This window comes from Oncorhynchus mykiss, chromosome 12 (assembly GCF_057628025.1).
Source record: "Oncorhynchus mykiss isolate SJ-2025 chromosome 12, ASM5762802v1, whole genome shotgun sequence".
NCBI lineage: Eukaryota > Metazoa > Chordata > Actinopteri > Salmoniformes > Salmonidae > Oncorhynchus > Oncorhynchus mykiss.
In genome coordinates this window covers 24,318,506-24,333,262 of record NC_143033.1, presented here as the reverse complement: position 1 = coordinate 24,333,262, position 14,757 = coordinate 24,318,506, and the positions used below count along the sequence as shown (strand labels likewise).

The 14,757-nt window shown below is 44.4% G+C and overlaps 1 protein-coding gene across 4 annotated transcripts in view; it reads right to left on the bottom strand.

Moving 5' to 3' along the window:
• The window catches only part of LOC110536823 (roundabout homolog 2), a 214,136-nt gene that overhangs the window by 46,896 nt on the left and 152,483 nt on the right, over nt 1-14,757 (bottom strand). For all 4 annotated transcript variants that reach the window (XM_036937236.2, XM_036937238.2, XM_090192049.1 and 1 more), the window contains exons 4-8: nt 14,532-14,652; nt 14,255-14,393; nt 3,596-3,732; nt 2,141-2,265; nt 1,014-1,185 (exon numbers count right to left, since the gene is read on the bottom strand). In XM_036937236.2, the coding sequence (XP_036793131.2) occupies nt 1,014-1,185; nt 2,141-2,265; nt 3,596-3,732; nt 14,255-14,393; nt 14,532-14,652 (694 nt within the window). The remainder of the gene's footprint in view (nt 1-1,013; nt 1,186-2,140; nt 2,266-3,595; nt 3,733-14,254; nt 14,394-14,531; nt 14,653-14,757) is intronic.

Here is a 14,757-nt window from a genome sequence, read left to right as displayed (position 1 = left end):
CTCTGCCTTCATGTACATATCTACCTCAAATACCTCATTCCCCTCCCTGCACATTGATCTGGTACTCCCTGTATATAGCTTCATTCTTGTATGTTTTATTCCTCTTGTCTTACTCTTTTTATTTTTACTATTATTTTTTAATTCTATATCACTGGTCTCGTAAGCAAGCATTTCACGGTTAAGTCTACACCCGTTGTATTCGGCATATGTGACGAATACAATTTGATTTTGATTTACTTGATTTGAGCAACCCAGGGCGTCAAAAACGCTGTGTCTGAATCTGAAGTCAAATTGGTAAAACCGTGAGCTCTTGTTGCATTTTTCACACTCAACCACTTGATCATTCCTTCAATCCCCTGTACTGTATACAGCAACACTATTTACATATTTTCCAACTCGCATGACAAGGTATGTTCTCTTTCCAAAAAATCCTTTAGCAGATGTTAATTCAATAATGTGTGTGAGAGGAATCCAGGAAATGAGTGAGAAAGAGAGAGAGAGATGGAGACAGAGATAGAGAGGGAGAGAGGCGTAAACAGCTCCTAACTGGCACTAGCTCAGCACTTAAGATAATGATGCTCTTTGAGAGGAGGAGAGAGGTGTACATGTGACTCTCCATCAGGGAGTTTTCATTTGAACAGTTTCTCTCTTTGCAGGCCTTTCATGGCCTCTCTCTGGTGCAACTTCCCACAGTGACATGCTAATGAAATGGATGAAGGCATTTGACCGATTAGCTCTTACAGCATTCAGCACATCTCAGCCAAGACTAGTGCCAAACATTAAATAGTCAGCCTCTGATGCATTTTATGCACCTTCAGTGCATGTGGTCAAGCAAGTGTGTGTGCTTGCACTTAGTTGTGCATTGTTCTCAGGCAAGGTGTACAATTCTGTTCGCAAGGATAGCTCTGCAGGTGCGCATTGATATGACCACCATCTACTAGTGTATGTGGTGTGTGTGTGTGTGTGTGTGTGTGCACATGTGTTTGTGCGTGGCATGCTCTATATGCTCTCACCGTCTGCCACCTCTAGCTGAGCCTTGGCCAGGATGCTGCCGGCCACAGTGAGGGCCTGGCATGTGTAGAAGCCTGCATCAGAGCGCTGTACGGAGGAGATGGTCAGCTCTCCACTCACTGCCACTGACACACGGCTGTCTCCCTGCGCTGGCTGGCTGGGGAACAGCAGATCCTGGTGAGATAACATAGACTCATTATGAAAAACAGCATGGTGTTTAGTCCTCTGCTCCATAGAAAACATGGCGAGATTCAATGTAGGCCTAAATGTTGACCTTAATAGTATGAGCGAATAGTAAATCATAAATGTACTGTGAGTCATAATTACTGTCAGTGACAACCTTGGCAATACAATGTTATATAACAGTGTAGTCCCATGCACCATACATGTACAAGGCAAGAGCAGACTGCATTAACTAAAAAGCACCAACAGGTCAAACCAATCATCTGAAGCCTTGCTCGATTTTACTCCATTTCCATTCTCAGTGTATGTTCATTACTAACTAGGATGTTATATCCTTAGTCCTCCTATTCACTCACTTATCCTAGAAATGTGTGTGTAATTCAGTAGTAAGGGTTTGGGGTCCTCTATCTGCTCGGAGTGGTCAGTAATTTACACTGTGGGTGAGACGCAGTCAGCCCTGCCAGTGATGATGCCCTGCACTACCGGTCTTGAAGTTAAGTGAGTCCTCACAGCCGCTCACACATAGCCTTGAAGACTCTGCCTCTTTCGCGTCAATTAGATTTTTTTCCCATTCCGCTACCTGAGAGCAGACAAACGGAGGGTAAGGGAAGGACATTAGCCTGATCCCATTATGCCTAACAACTAATGCAGAAAATTTATGTAATTTCTTGTGAAATAAATTGCTGGTCAAAGCCCTGCAAAGTGGACTGATGATTCACTTCATTATGTAACTGTCACCAGGCTCGGGAATCCGGAATGCCCTCTCTCGCTCCACGGCTCTATCCACTGTCCAATCAGGACCAAACCTTCATGTCTCAATTAGGTAAACAAGGAGAAGGTTATTTTTGTTTATGTGCATTGGAGGAGGCCAACACACTAAGGGGAACTCTCATGTATGAAAGCACACAGACATTCAACACACGTTATTCAAACAAGGGTTTCTTACCTGGCTCCCATCTCGTTGCCAAAACACAGTGGGTTGGGGGTTGCCCTTGGTCTCACAGGGGAAGGTGGCTGTGCGCCCTTCAGCCACGATCTGGTCCCGGGGTCGCACCACAAACAGGGGAGCCTCTGAAGGTCAAAGGTCAGATATGTCAAACTGTCACCACAGCACAGCAGGAACACATTTAGAGAAAATTATGTTCATGTACACACACTAAGCAAGGAGCGCTACAGGTTTCAGCTACAAGCTACAGGCTGCAGGGAACATGCAACAGGTGATTGTCTAGTTGCCTCTCTTAAGAGCCATTACTACAGGTAACAGACCATAGAAGCCATAGTTCCAGCTGGCCGCAAACCTGCATGAATGAGACCAACTCATGAGCACGGCTGCTTTAACACACATTCTCCCCTTCTAGTCTCTACATCAGAACTACTGCATATCAACTACTATGTCTTGATACTGTTGGAGAAACAAAGGGTTTTCAACTAACTTTACAACACAACTAAAAGGAGGGCAGGGTTGGGTGGTTCAAACTAAGGAACTAAATGTGCATGAATTAGTACTGTATGTTAAATAATCAGGTGTTAATGTGTGTTTTGTGTTTATCGGTGTGTATGTATGCAAGGGTAGGAACATTTACTGAGCCCTTTTAAGCATGTGCCTTTGCGTGTGTGTGTGTGCATGTGTGTATCGTTGTGTGATAGAGAGAGAGAGCGAGAGAGAGAGTAATACATGCACAATGGGATCAGGTCTTACTTACCAACAGGGCGAGCTGGTGAAAGAACAATGGTGTGGATGGGTGAGGACAAAACACAAGACCGAGAGGAGAGGAGGAGAGGAGAGGGAAAGAAAAATAAATGAAAATCAGAAATGAATGACATGGTGTTGGGTACAAAAGTCCAGCAGGTACGGATGAGGAGAGTGGGGTTCAGTCACCATGGCAGGTGATGGCATGGGGCTTAGGTAAAGGAAATAAACCTGGCATAATCTTAGGTTGGAAGGGTTTTATAGTAATACAATGTTCACATTGTCTTATGCACAGTCACAGATGTGGAAACATAATAGCATCACCACTGACACACTGTGCTTATGTACAAACAAACAAAGGCAAAATCAGAAAGCTGAGTTTCGCCTGCCCTTACCCTCTTCAACACAAATACCCTTAAAATACCCTACCAGAGTCTCACTGCACCAGTTCTATTAGCATTCCAGTGGAGAGAGCGATGCAGGGTGTGTAGCACAATTGGTTCTGGTTAAGTTGCTCATCTTTGTGTGGAGGCTGAAGGTCCTGGTGTAATCATTCAGTCTGGGCCCTGGGAAAGAGAGGGACTGAGCCCAGCTCCAGGCTCACATCAGGGGGGCGATAACAATCGCACGGACTCACCCTGCTGAGACTATTACCACAGCTCCAGGAACAGGACTGGTGTCTGTCTGTCTCCTACGTTAGCATATACTCACCCCTGATAGTGAGGGTAGCCGAGACCTCCACTTTGCCCACACGGTTCTCAGCCACACAGGTGAAGGTGCCCTGGTCGCCAGCCGATGCCTTCTTGATCCTCAGGAGGAAATCCTCCTTCTCATAACGGACGTCATATCTGAGGAAGAAGGAGAGGAGAGGTTGACATTACACAAGTCAAGCATGCATACCAGAAAAGCAGTCCACTTCTGGGACATGTTAGAGTAAAGCTTACATAAAATAATAGGCTGTGGAGATAAGGTTGTTTTGAAAAATAAAGCAAGGTTTTCTGAGACACTTAAAACTCTGCGCTGCAGAGAGACTACATTCTGCTACAGAGGAGGAGGAGGAGAAAGGGGGCCAATTGTGCAGGGCTGAAAGGAAAGGTAAAATGAAAGGTGCTTTCAGCTGGAACCCTGACTCTTCCTCTATTTCAATATTTATGAAGAGGAGGCACCCACTGTGGGGTGTGTGGGAGTGTGTGTGCTATGTGTGCTATGTGTGCTATGAGTGAGTGAGTGAGTGAGTGAGTCAGTGAGTGAGTGAGTGAGTGAGTGAGTGAGTGAGTGAGTGAGTGAGTGAGTGAGTGAGTGAGTGAGTGAGTGAGTGAGTGAGTGAGTGAGTGAGTGAGTGAGTGAGAGAGAGAGAGAGAGAGAGAGAGAGAGAGAGAAAGAAAGAAAGAAAGAAAGAAAGAAAGAAAGAAAGAAAGAAAGAAAGAAAGAAAGAAAGAAAGAAAGAAAGAAAGAAAGAGAGGCTGTCTAATCCCAGAGCTGGCAAGGTGGAAAAATCTTCAGTTCTGCCCTTGAGCAAGGCAGTTAAACCCACAACAACTGCTCCACGGGAGCCGATGAGGCGGAAGTCGATTAAGGCAGCCAGAGCAGGGCTAACAGTTCATCACTCAGAGAAACACCAGTCCTAACAGAGCAGGGCTAACAGTTCATCACTCAGAGAAACACCAGTCCTAACAGAGCAGGTCTACCAGTTCATCACTCAGAGAAACACCAGTCCTAACAGAGCAGGGCTAACAGTTCATCACTCAGAGAAACACCAGTCCTAACAGAGCAGGGCTAACAGTTCATCACTCAGAGAAACACCAGTCCTAACAGAGCAGGTCTACCAGTTCATCACATAGAGAAACACCAGTCCTAACAGAGCAGGTCTAACAGTCCATCAGTCAGAGAAACACCAGTCCTAACAGATCAGATCTACCAGTTCATCACTCAGAGAAACACCAGTCCTAACAGAGCAGGGCTAACAGTCCATCAGTCAGAGAAACACCAGTGCCAACAGAGCAGGTCTACCAGTTCATCACTCAGAGAAACAACAGTCCTAACAGAGCAGGTCTACCAGTTCATCACTCAGAGAAACACCAGTCCTAACAGAGCAGGTCTAACAGTCCATCAGTCAGAGAAACACCAGTCCTAACAGAGCAGGGCTAACAGTCCATCACTCAGGGAAACACTGGTCCTAACAGAGCAGGTCTACCAGTCCATCACTCAGAGAAACACCAGTCCTAACAGAGCATGTCTACCAGTTCATCACTCAAGGGCAGAGGGTTTGACATGGCTGCAGAGCATGGAACATTATAGAGCTGGACTCTACCCTCTAAGGGGCCTCCTCTGGTCTCTGAGGCAGACAGACCAGCAGACGGTAAATCTGTCCAGTCTTCCATAATGTCTGGACATGTGAGACGAGCAGAGCACTGAAACAGAATGAGGGGGGTGGGGCCACAGATACAAGAGGTGAGAAAAGTGAGGGGGGAGAATATCGATAGAGCTTTCTGTCCGTTAGGACAGTTGGTGTGTCTGTCTGAAACTTGTGAAGACTCCAGTCATGTCACGTCTCTGACCCACATACACACCTCCCCAGAGGGCTGGTCTGGGAGGGATGGGGAAAGAGAGGGCGGGAAGGAAGGAAGGAGAGCGAGAAAGAGAGAATGGCAGGTCTGGAAGTAGGGCATGTTTCTGGAATCAGGGGGAAGGATGGAGAAAGGAGTGAACAGGGAGTAGACAGAGAGACAGCCAGATGGAAGTACAGCCAGACAGACACTACTCTATTCTACCCCAGTCTGAGAGAACGTTCCTCACGGCCACTTCCTGTCTCGGATACATGGTCCTGCTGAACACACAGATTGAAGCCAACACTATCTTAATTCTCTCCCACACCACTACTACTTCAGGGTACTTCCTAGAAATACACACTTAAAGTATATCATGGACTGAAACATATATTTCCTCTCATACAGATCCCAATAGGGTCAAATACGTCATATTGGATTTGACATCGGCAAACTGTGAAAGTGTTTTCAGTTACTGTGAAACTAGCCAGGCTAACAGAGTAAAGCCGGCTGCTGGGAGGGACAAAGAGTTATGGTAAATGTTGTTTTATGCTGTGGACCTAACCACATATTGACTCCATTGGCAGTGTAGTCCTCCTGTTGTGACACCAAGCTAAGGTCTCTAACCTCAGACTACCCTGCATGTCTAAAGCCAGTTGTGTAAATGGATTATTGCTCTGTGCAATTGTCCTGATGGCCACTTCAATTAGATAATGATACATAATAGTGACCTAAATATATGGTATTGCTAGAGCTTAGGTCTTGTGTAGAGTAGCTATATAAATAAAATGACTATTTCTATGAGTCTAGCTAGAACGGGTAGAAAACTTTCATAAATAATTCATACCCCTTGATTTATTCTACATTTTGTTATGTTACAATCTGAATTCAAAATGGATTAAATATATATTTTTCTCTCACCCATCTACACTCAATACCTCATAATGACAAAGTGAAAACATGTTTTTAGAAATTTTAGCAAATGTACTGAAAATGAAATACAGAAATATCTAATTTACATAAGAATTTACAATCCTGAGTCAATACATCACCTTTGGCAGCGATTACAGCTGTGAGTCTCTAAGAGCTTACACTCCTAGATAGTACAATATTTGCCCATTATTATCTTTAAAATTATTCAAGCTCTGTCAATGTGGGTTGTTGATCATTACTAGACAGCCATTTTCAAGTCCTTCCATAGGTTTTCAAGTTGAAGCAACTCCAGTGTGCAATAGGCCTTGTGTTTTAGGTTATTATTCTGCTGAAAGTTAAATTAATCTACCAGTGTCTGGTGGAATGCCCACTGAACCAGGTTTTCCTCTAGGATTTAACCTGTGCTTAGCTCCATTCCGTTTATTTTTATCCTGAAAAACTCACCAGTCCTTTATGATTACAAGCATACCCATAACATGATGCAGCCACCACTACAGTATACTTGAAAATATGAAGAATGGTACTCAGTGATGTGTTGTGTTGGATTTGACCCAAACATAATGCTTTGTATTCAGGACATAAAGTTATTAATTTGCCACATTTTTGGCAGATTTACTTTAGTCCCTTATTGTAAAAAGAATGCATGTTTTGGAATATTTTTATTCTGTAAAGGCTTCCTTATTTTCACTCTGTCATTTAGGTTAGTATTGTGGAGTAACTACAACACTGTTAATCCATCCTCAGTTTTCTACTATCACAGCCATTAAACTCTGTAACTGTTTTACAACCACCATTGGAATCATTTTGAAATCCCTGAGAGGTATCCTTCCAATCCAGCAACTGAGTGAGGAAGGACGCCTGCATATTTCTAGTGACTGGTCGTATTGATACACCATCCAAAGAGTAATTAATAAGTTCACCATGCTCACAGGGATATTCAATGTCTGCTTTTTTGAACCTTTCTTCCAATAGGTCCCCTTTTTTTGTGAGGCATTGGAAAACCTCCCTGGTCTTTGTGGTTGAATCTCTGCTTGAAATTCATTGCTCGACTGTGAGTCCATGAAACGTATTAATTGACTTGTTAAGCACACTTTCTACTCCTGAACATATTTAGGCTTGCCATAACAAAGGGGTTGAATACTTATTGACTCAAGACATTTCAGATTTTCATTTTTAATTAACTTGTAAAAATGTCTAAAAACATTATTCCACTTTGACATTATGGGGTATTATATGTTGGCCATTTCGAATTCAGGCTGTAACATTATTTATTTTTTAAGTCAAGTGGTGTGAATACTTTCTGAAGTACATTCGGAAAGAATTCAGACTCCTGGACTTTTACCACATTTGGTTACGTTACAGCCTTATTCTAAAATTGATTAAATCATTTTTCCCCCTCATCAATCTACACACAACACCCCATAATGACAAAGTAAAAACAGGTTTTAAAAAATGTTCATAAAAAATGCAATGTCACATTTACACAAGTATTCAGACACTTTATTCAGTACTTTGTTGAAGCACCTTTGGCAGCGATTACAGCCTTTAGTCTTCTTGGGTATGATTCTACAAGCTCGGCACACCTGTATTTGGGGAGTTTCTCCCATTCTTCTTTGCGGATCCTCTCAAGCTCTGTCAGGTTGGATGCTGAGCGTTGCTGAAAATATATTTTCAGGTCTCTCCAGAGATGTTAGATTGGGTTCAAGTCCGGGCTCTGGCTGGGCCACTCAAGGACATTCAGAAACGTGTCACTCCTGCATTGTCTTGGCTGTGTGCTTAAGGTCGTTGTCCTGTTGGAAGGTGAACATTCGCTCCAGTCTGAGGTCCTGAGCACTCTGGAGCAGATTTTCATCAAGGATCTCTCTTTACTTTGCTCCGTTCATCTTTTCCTCTATCCTAACTAGTCTCCCAGTCACTGCCACTGAAAAGCATCTCCACAGCCTGATGCTGCCACTACCATGCTTCACCGTAGGGATGGTTCCAGGTTTCCTCCAGATGTGAGTTCAATCTTGGTTTCATCAGACCAGAGAAGCTTGTTTCTCTTGGTCTGAGAGTCCTTTAGGTGCCTTTTGGCATACACCAAGCAGGATGTCATGTGCCTTTTTACTGAGGAGTGGCTTCTGTCTGGCCACTCCAACATAAAGGCCTGATTGGTGGAACACAGCAGGGATGGTTGTCCTTCTGGAAGGTTCTCCATTCTCCACATAGGAACTCTGGAACTCTGCCAGAGTGACCATCAGGTTCTTGGTTGACTCCCTGACCAAGGCCCGTCTCCTCCAATTGCAAAGTTAGCCGGGTGGACAGCTCTATGAAAAGTCTTTGTGATTCCAAACTTCATCCATTTAAGAATAATGGAGGCCACTGTTTTCTTGGGGACCTTCAATGCTCCAGAAATGTTTTGGTACCCTTCCCCAGATCTGTGCCTCGACACAACCCTGTCTCAGAGCTCTACGGACAATTTCTTCGACCTTATGGCTTGGTTTTTGCTCTGACATGCACTGTCAACAGTGGGACCTTGTATAGAGAGGTGTGTGCCTTTCCAAATCATGTCCAGTCAATACCACATGTGGACTCTAAGCAAGTTGTAGAAACGTCTCAAGGGTGATCAGTGGAAACAGGACGCACCTGCACTCAATTTCGTGTCTCATAGCAAGGGGGCTGAATACTTATGTGAATCAGGTAATTCTGTTTTTCATTTTTAATAACTGTAAAAACTTTGTCATTATGGGGTATTGTTCATTTCCGAATGCACTTTATATCATCGAAAATCAAGAGCTTGAATACTAAAATATAGATACAGAAACACAGACAAAAAGGAGGAAGTAGAGTAAAGAAATGGAGTTACGTGCATCATGCACTATGTATACAAAAATATGTGGACACCCCCTCAAATTAGTGGATTTGGCTATTTCACTTGGCTATTTCAGCAACACAGTTGCTGACAGGTGTATAAAATTGAGCACACAACCAGGCAATCTCCACACACAAACATTGGCAGTAGAATGGGCTTGCTGAAGAGCTCAATGACTTTCAATGTACAGTTGTGGCCAAAAGTTTTGACAATGACACAAATATTAATTTTCACAACGTTTGCTGCTTCAGTGTCTTTAGATATTTTTGTCAGATGTTACTATGGAATACTGAATTATAATTACAAGCATTTCACAAGTGTCAAAGGCTTTTATTGACAATTACATGAAGTTGATGCAAAGAGTCAATATTTGCAGTGTTGACCCTGCTTTTTCAAGACCTCTGCAATCCACCCTGGCATGCTGTTAATTAACTTCTGGGCCACACTGATGGCAGCTCATTCTTGCATAATCAATGCTTGGAGTTTGTCAGAATTTGTGGGTTTTTGTTTGTCCACCCGCCTCTTGAGGATTGACCACAAATTCACAATGGGATTAAGGTCCGGGGAGTTTCCTGGCCATGGACCCAAAGTTATGGACCCACTTAGTTATCACTTTTACCTTATGGCAAGGTGCTCCATCATGCTGGGAAATGCATTGTTTGTCACCAAACTGTTCCTGGATGGTTGGGAGAAGTTTCGCTCGGAGGATGTGCTGGTACCATTCTTTATTCATGGCTGTGTTCTTAGGCAAAATTGTGAGTGAGCCCACTGCCTTGGCTGAGAAGCAACCCCACACATGAATGGTCTCAGAATGCTTTACTGTTGGCATGACACAGGACTGATGGTAGCGCTCACGTTGTCTTCTCCGGACAAGGGATTCAGAGAAAATGACTTCAGCAGTCCAATCCCTGTACCTTTTGCAGAATATCAGTCTGTCCCTGATGTTTTTCCTGGAGAGAAGTGGCTTCTTTGCTGCCCTTCTTGACACCAGGATATCCTCAAAAAATCTTTGCCTCACTGTGCGTGCAGATGCACTCACACCTGCCTGTTGCCATTCCTGAGCAAGCTCTGTACTGGTGGTGCCCCGATCCCGCAGCTGAATCAACTTTAGGAGAAGGTCCTGGTGCTTGCTCGACTTTCTTGAGCGCCCTGAAGGCTTCTTCACAACAATTGAACCGCTCTCCTTGAAGTTCTTGATAATCCGATAAATGGTTGATTTAGGTGCAATCTTACTGGCAGCAATATCCTTGCCTGTGAAGCCCTTTTTGTGCAAAGCAATGATGACGGCACTTCATTAATTGCAGGTAACCATGGTTGACAGAGGAAGAACAATGATTGCAAGCACTACTCTCCTTTTGAAGCTTCCAGTCTGTTATTCAAATTCAATCAACATGACAGAGTGATCTCCAGCCTTGTTCTCATCAACACTCACACCTGTGTTAACGAGAGAATCACTGACATGATGTCAGCTGGTCCATTTGTGGAAGGGCTGAAATGCAGTGGAAATATTTTTTGGGGATTCAGTTCATTTAAATGTTAAAGATGGACTTTGCAATTAATTGCAATTCATCTGATCACTCTTCATAACATTCTGGAGTATATGCAAATTGCCATCATACAAACTGAGGCAGCAGACTTTGTGAAATTAATAATTGTGTCATTCTCAAAACTTTTTGGCCACGACTGTAGTGCCGTCATAGGATGCTACCTTTCCACCAAGTCACTTCATCAAATTTCTGCCCTGCTAGGCTTGCTCCGGTCAACTGTAAGCGCTGTTAGTGTGAAGTGGAATTGCCTAGGAGCAACAACAGCTCAGACGCAAAGTGGTAGGCCACACAAGCTCACAGAATGGGACCGCAGAGTGTTGAAGCACTTACAGCGAAAAAATAGTCTGTCCTCGTTTCCCACACTCACTACCGAGTTCCCAACTGCCTCTGGAAGCAACATCAGCACAAAAACTGATCGTCGGGAGCTTCATGAAATGGATTTCCATGGCCGAGCAGCCGCACCCAAGCCTAAGATCACCATGCGCAATGCCAAGCGTTGTCTGGAGTGGTGTAAAGCTCACCGCCAATGGACTCTGGAGCAGTGGAAACATGTTTTCTGGAGTAATGAATCACGCTTCACCATCTGGCAGTCCGATGGCAGTCCGAATCTGGGTTTGTCAGATAATAATGGTCTGGGGCTGTTTTCATGGTTTGGGCTAGGCCCCTTAATTCCAGTGAGGGGAAAAATGTACGCTATTGCATACAATTACATTCTAGACGAATCTGTGCTTCCAACTTTGTAGCAATAGTTTGGGGAAGGCGCTTTCCTGTTTCAGCATGACAATGCCCCCTTGCACAAAGCTAGGTCCATACAGAAATTGTTTGTCAAGAGTAGTGTGTAAGAACTTGACTGGCCTGCACAGATCCCTGACCTCACCCCCACCGAACACCTTTGGGATGAATTTGAATGCCAACTGCGGGCCAGGCAATAATAATCGTCCAACATCAGTGCCCAACCTCACTCTTGTGGCTGAATGAAACCAAGTCCCCTCAACAATGTTCCAACATCTAATGGAAAACCTTCCCAGAAGAGTGGAGTCTGTTATAGCAGGAAAGGGGGGACCAAGTCCATATTAATGCCCATGATTTTAGAAAGAGAAGTTCGACAAGCAGGTGTCCACATCTTTTTGGTTGTGGTTTATATATTGTGCATGCAGTCATGCACAGGTAAATGGCAATATATGCTTTACTAATGCACTCACACTCACAGACAGCATACACAAGAGCATGAAGCATGCCAAATAGCTAAGGTAACTGAGCTAAACGACTACCGCCCCGTAGCACTCACTTCCGTCATCATGAAGTGCTTTGAGAGACTAGTCAAGGGCCATATCACCTCCACCCTACCTGACATCCTAGGCCCACTACAATTTGCTTACCGCCCCAATAGGTCCACAGACGACACAATTGCAACCGCACTGCACACTGCCCTAACTCATCTGGACAAGATGAAAACCTATGTGAGAATGCTGTTCATCGACTACAGCTCAGCATTTAACACCATAGTACCCTCCAAACTCGTCATCAGACCCTGGGTCTTGACTCCGCCCTGTGCAACTGGATACTGGACATCCTGACGGGCCGCCCCCAGGTGGTGAGTGTAGGTAACAACATCTCCACCCCGTTGATCCTCAACACTGGGGCCCCACAAGGGTGCGTTCTGAGCCCTCTCCTGTATTCCCTGTTCACCCACGACTGCATGGCCATGCACGCCTCCAACTCAATCATCAAGTTTGCGGACAACACTACAGTGGTATGCTTGATTACCAACAACGACGAGAGTGCCTACAGGGAGGAGGTGAGGGCCCTCGGAGTGTGGTGTCAGGAAAATAACCTCACACTCAACGTCAACAAAACAAAGGAGATGATTGTGGACTTCAGGAAACAGCAGAGGGAACACCCCCCGATCCACATCGACGGGACAGTAGTGGAGAGGGTAGTACGTTTTAAGTTCCTCGGCGTACACATCACGGACAAACTTAATTGGTCCACCCACACAGACAGCATTGTGAAGAAGGCGCAGCAACCTCAGGAGGCTGAAGAAATTTGGCTTGTCACCAAAAGCACTCACAAACTTCTGCAGATGCACAATCGAGAGCATCCTGTCAGGCTGTATCACCGCCTGGTACGGCAACTGCTCCGCCCACAACCGTAAGGCTCTCCAGAGGGTAGTGAGGTCTGCACAACGCTTCACCGGGGGCAAACTACCTGCCCTCCATGACACGTACACTATCAAGGACATCAACCACCCGAGCCACTGCCTGTTCACCCCGCTATCATCCAGAAGGCGAGGTCAGTACAGGTGCATCAAAGCAGGGACCGAGAGACTGAAAAACAGCTTCTATCTCAAGGCCATCAGACTGTTAAACAGCCACCAATAACATTGAGTGGCTGCTGCCAACGTACTGACTCAACTCCAGCTCACTTTAATAATGGAAATTGATTGTCAAAATGTATCACTAGCCACTTTAAACAATGCCACTTAATATAATGTTTACATAGCCTACATTACTCATCTCATATGTATATGTATATACTGTACTCTATATAATCTACTGCATCTTTCCATCTTTATGTAATACATGTATACTTGTGTGTATAAGGTAGTAGTTGTGGAATTGTTAGGTTAGATTACTCGTTGGTTATTACTGCATTGTCGGAACTAGAAGCACAATCATTTCGCTACACTCGCATTAACATCTGCTAAGCATGTGTATGTGACAAATACAATTTGATTTGATTTGAATCCAATCTGTACCTCAGGGTAGCATGCATATGTTAAGTAGCATATTACATTTAATCTGGGCTTAAGAACAGGATTCCGTGGGCTTTGAGAAACAATGTTAGGCACCGTGATCAAAGCAACGCTGTTGTAACATGTCAGGTGTTTACCTGCTCCAGCTTCAGCCTGGGACTCAGTAGTTCTGCCTCACAGTCCATATATCAACACGTTTCAACCATAGCCACAACAGGAATCGTAAAAGACAAGAACGCACACGCAGGCACGTAGGGCACATAGGCACACACACACACTCACAAGCATGCACACACACATACGCACAGGGGTGTAAAAAGAACCCAATGTTCATACTTGAGTCAAAGTAAAGATACCTTCATAGAAAATGACTCAAGTAAAAGTGAAAGTCACCCAGTAAAATACTACTTGAGTAAAAGTCTAAAAGTATTTGGTTTTAAATATCCTTAAGTATCAAAAGTACATGTAATTGCTAAAATATACTTAAGCATCAAAAGTAAAAGTACAAGTATATATCATTTCAAATTCCTTATATTGAGCAAGGCAGACGGCCACATGTTCCAGTTTTTATTGACTTATTTATGGATAGCCAGGGGCTCAATCCAACACTCAGACATCATTTACAAACTAAGCATTTATGTTACTGATTCTGCCAGATCAGAGGCAGTAGGGATGACCAGGGATGTTCTGCATACGCACATGCACAAACATATGCACACACACACTTTCTCTCCTCACCTGCCGCGGGGTATATCCACATTATCCTTTCTCCAGCGTAGAGAGGGAGGTGGGTCTCCCTGCACCTGACACTTGAGCTCCACACTCTCCTCCACCAGGACCACCTGGTTCACCAGCCGACGCACAAAAGTGGGTCTCTCTGGAAAACCACGAAACACAGACAGACAAGACATAAGCTTTCTACGCAAGGTTTTAAAACATAAACAGATAGCATGTAACCACTGCAGCCATTACAGGTAAGTACAGAGAGAAGTGTCTGTCCAGTATCTGTCCTTACCGAACACAGAGAGCTGAGCCGTCTCACTGTCTCTCTCCCCCACCATGTTGGTGGCCACACACACGTACATCCCTGCATCACTCTTCCTGGTGTTGGAGATGGTCAACTTCCCTCCACGAATCTGACAGTCAAAGAGAGATGGCTCAACAAAGTCTACATCAGACAATCTGGGATGGGGGGTCATTTAATCTGTATATTTTAGCTCTCCATAATGAGAGCAGACACA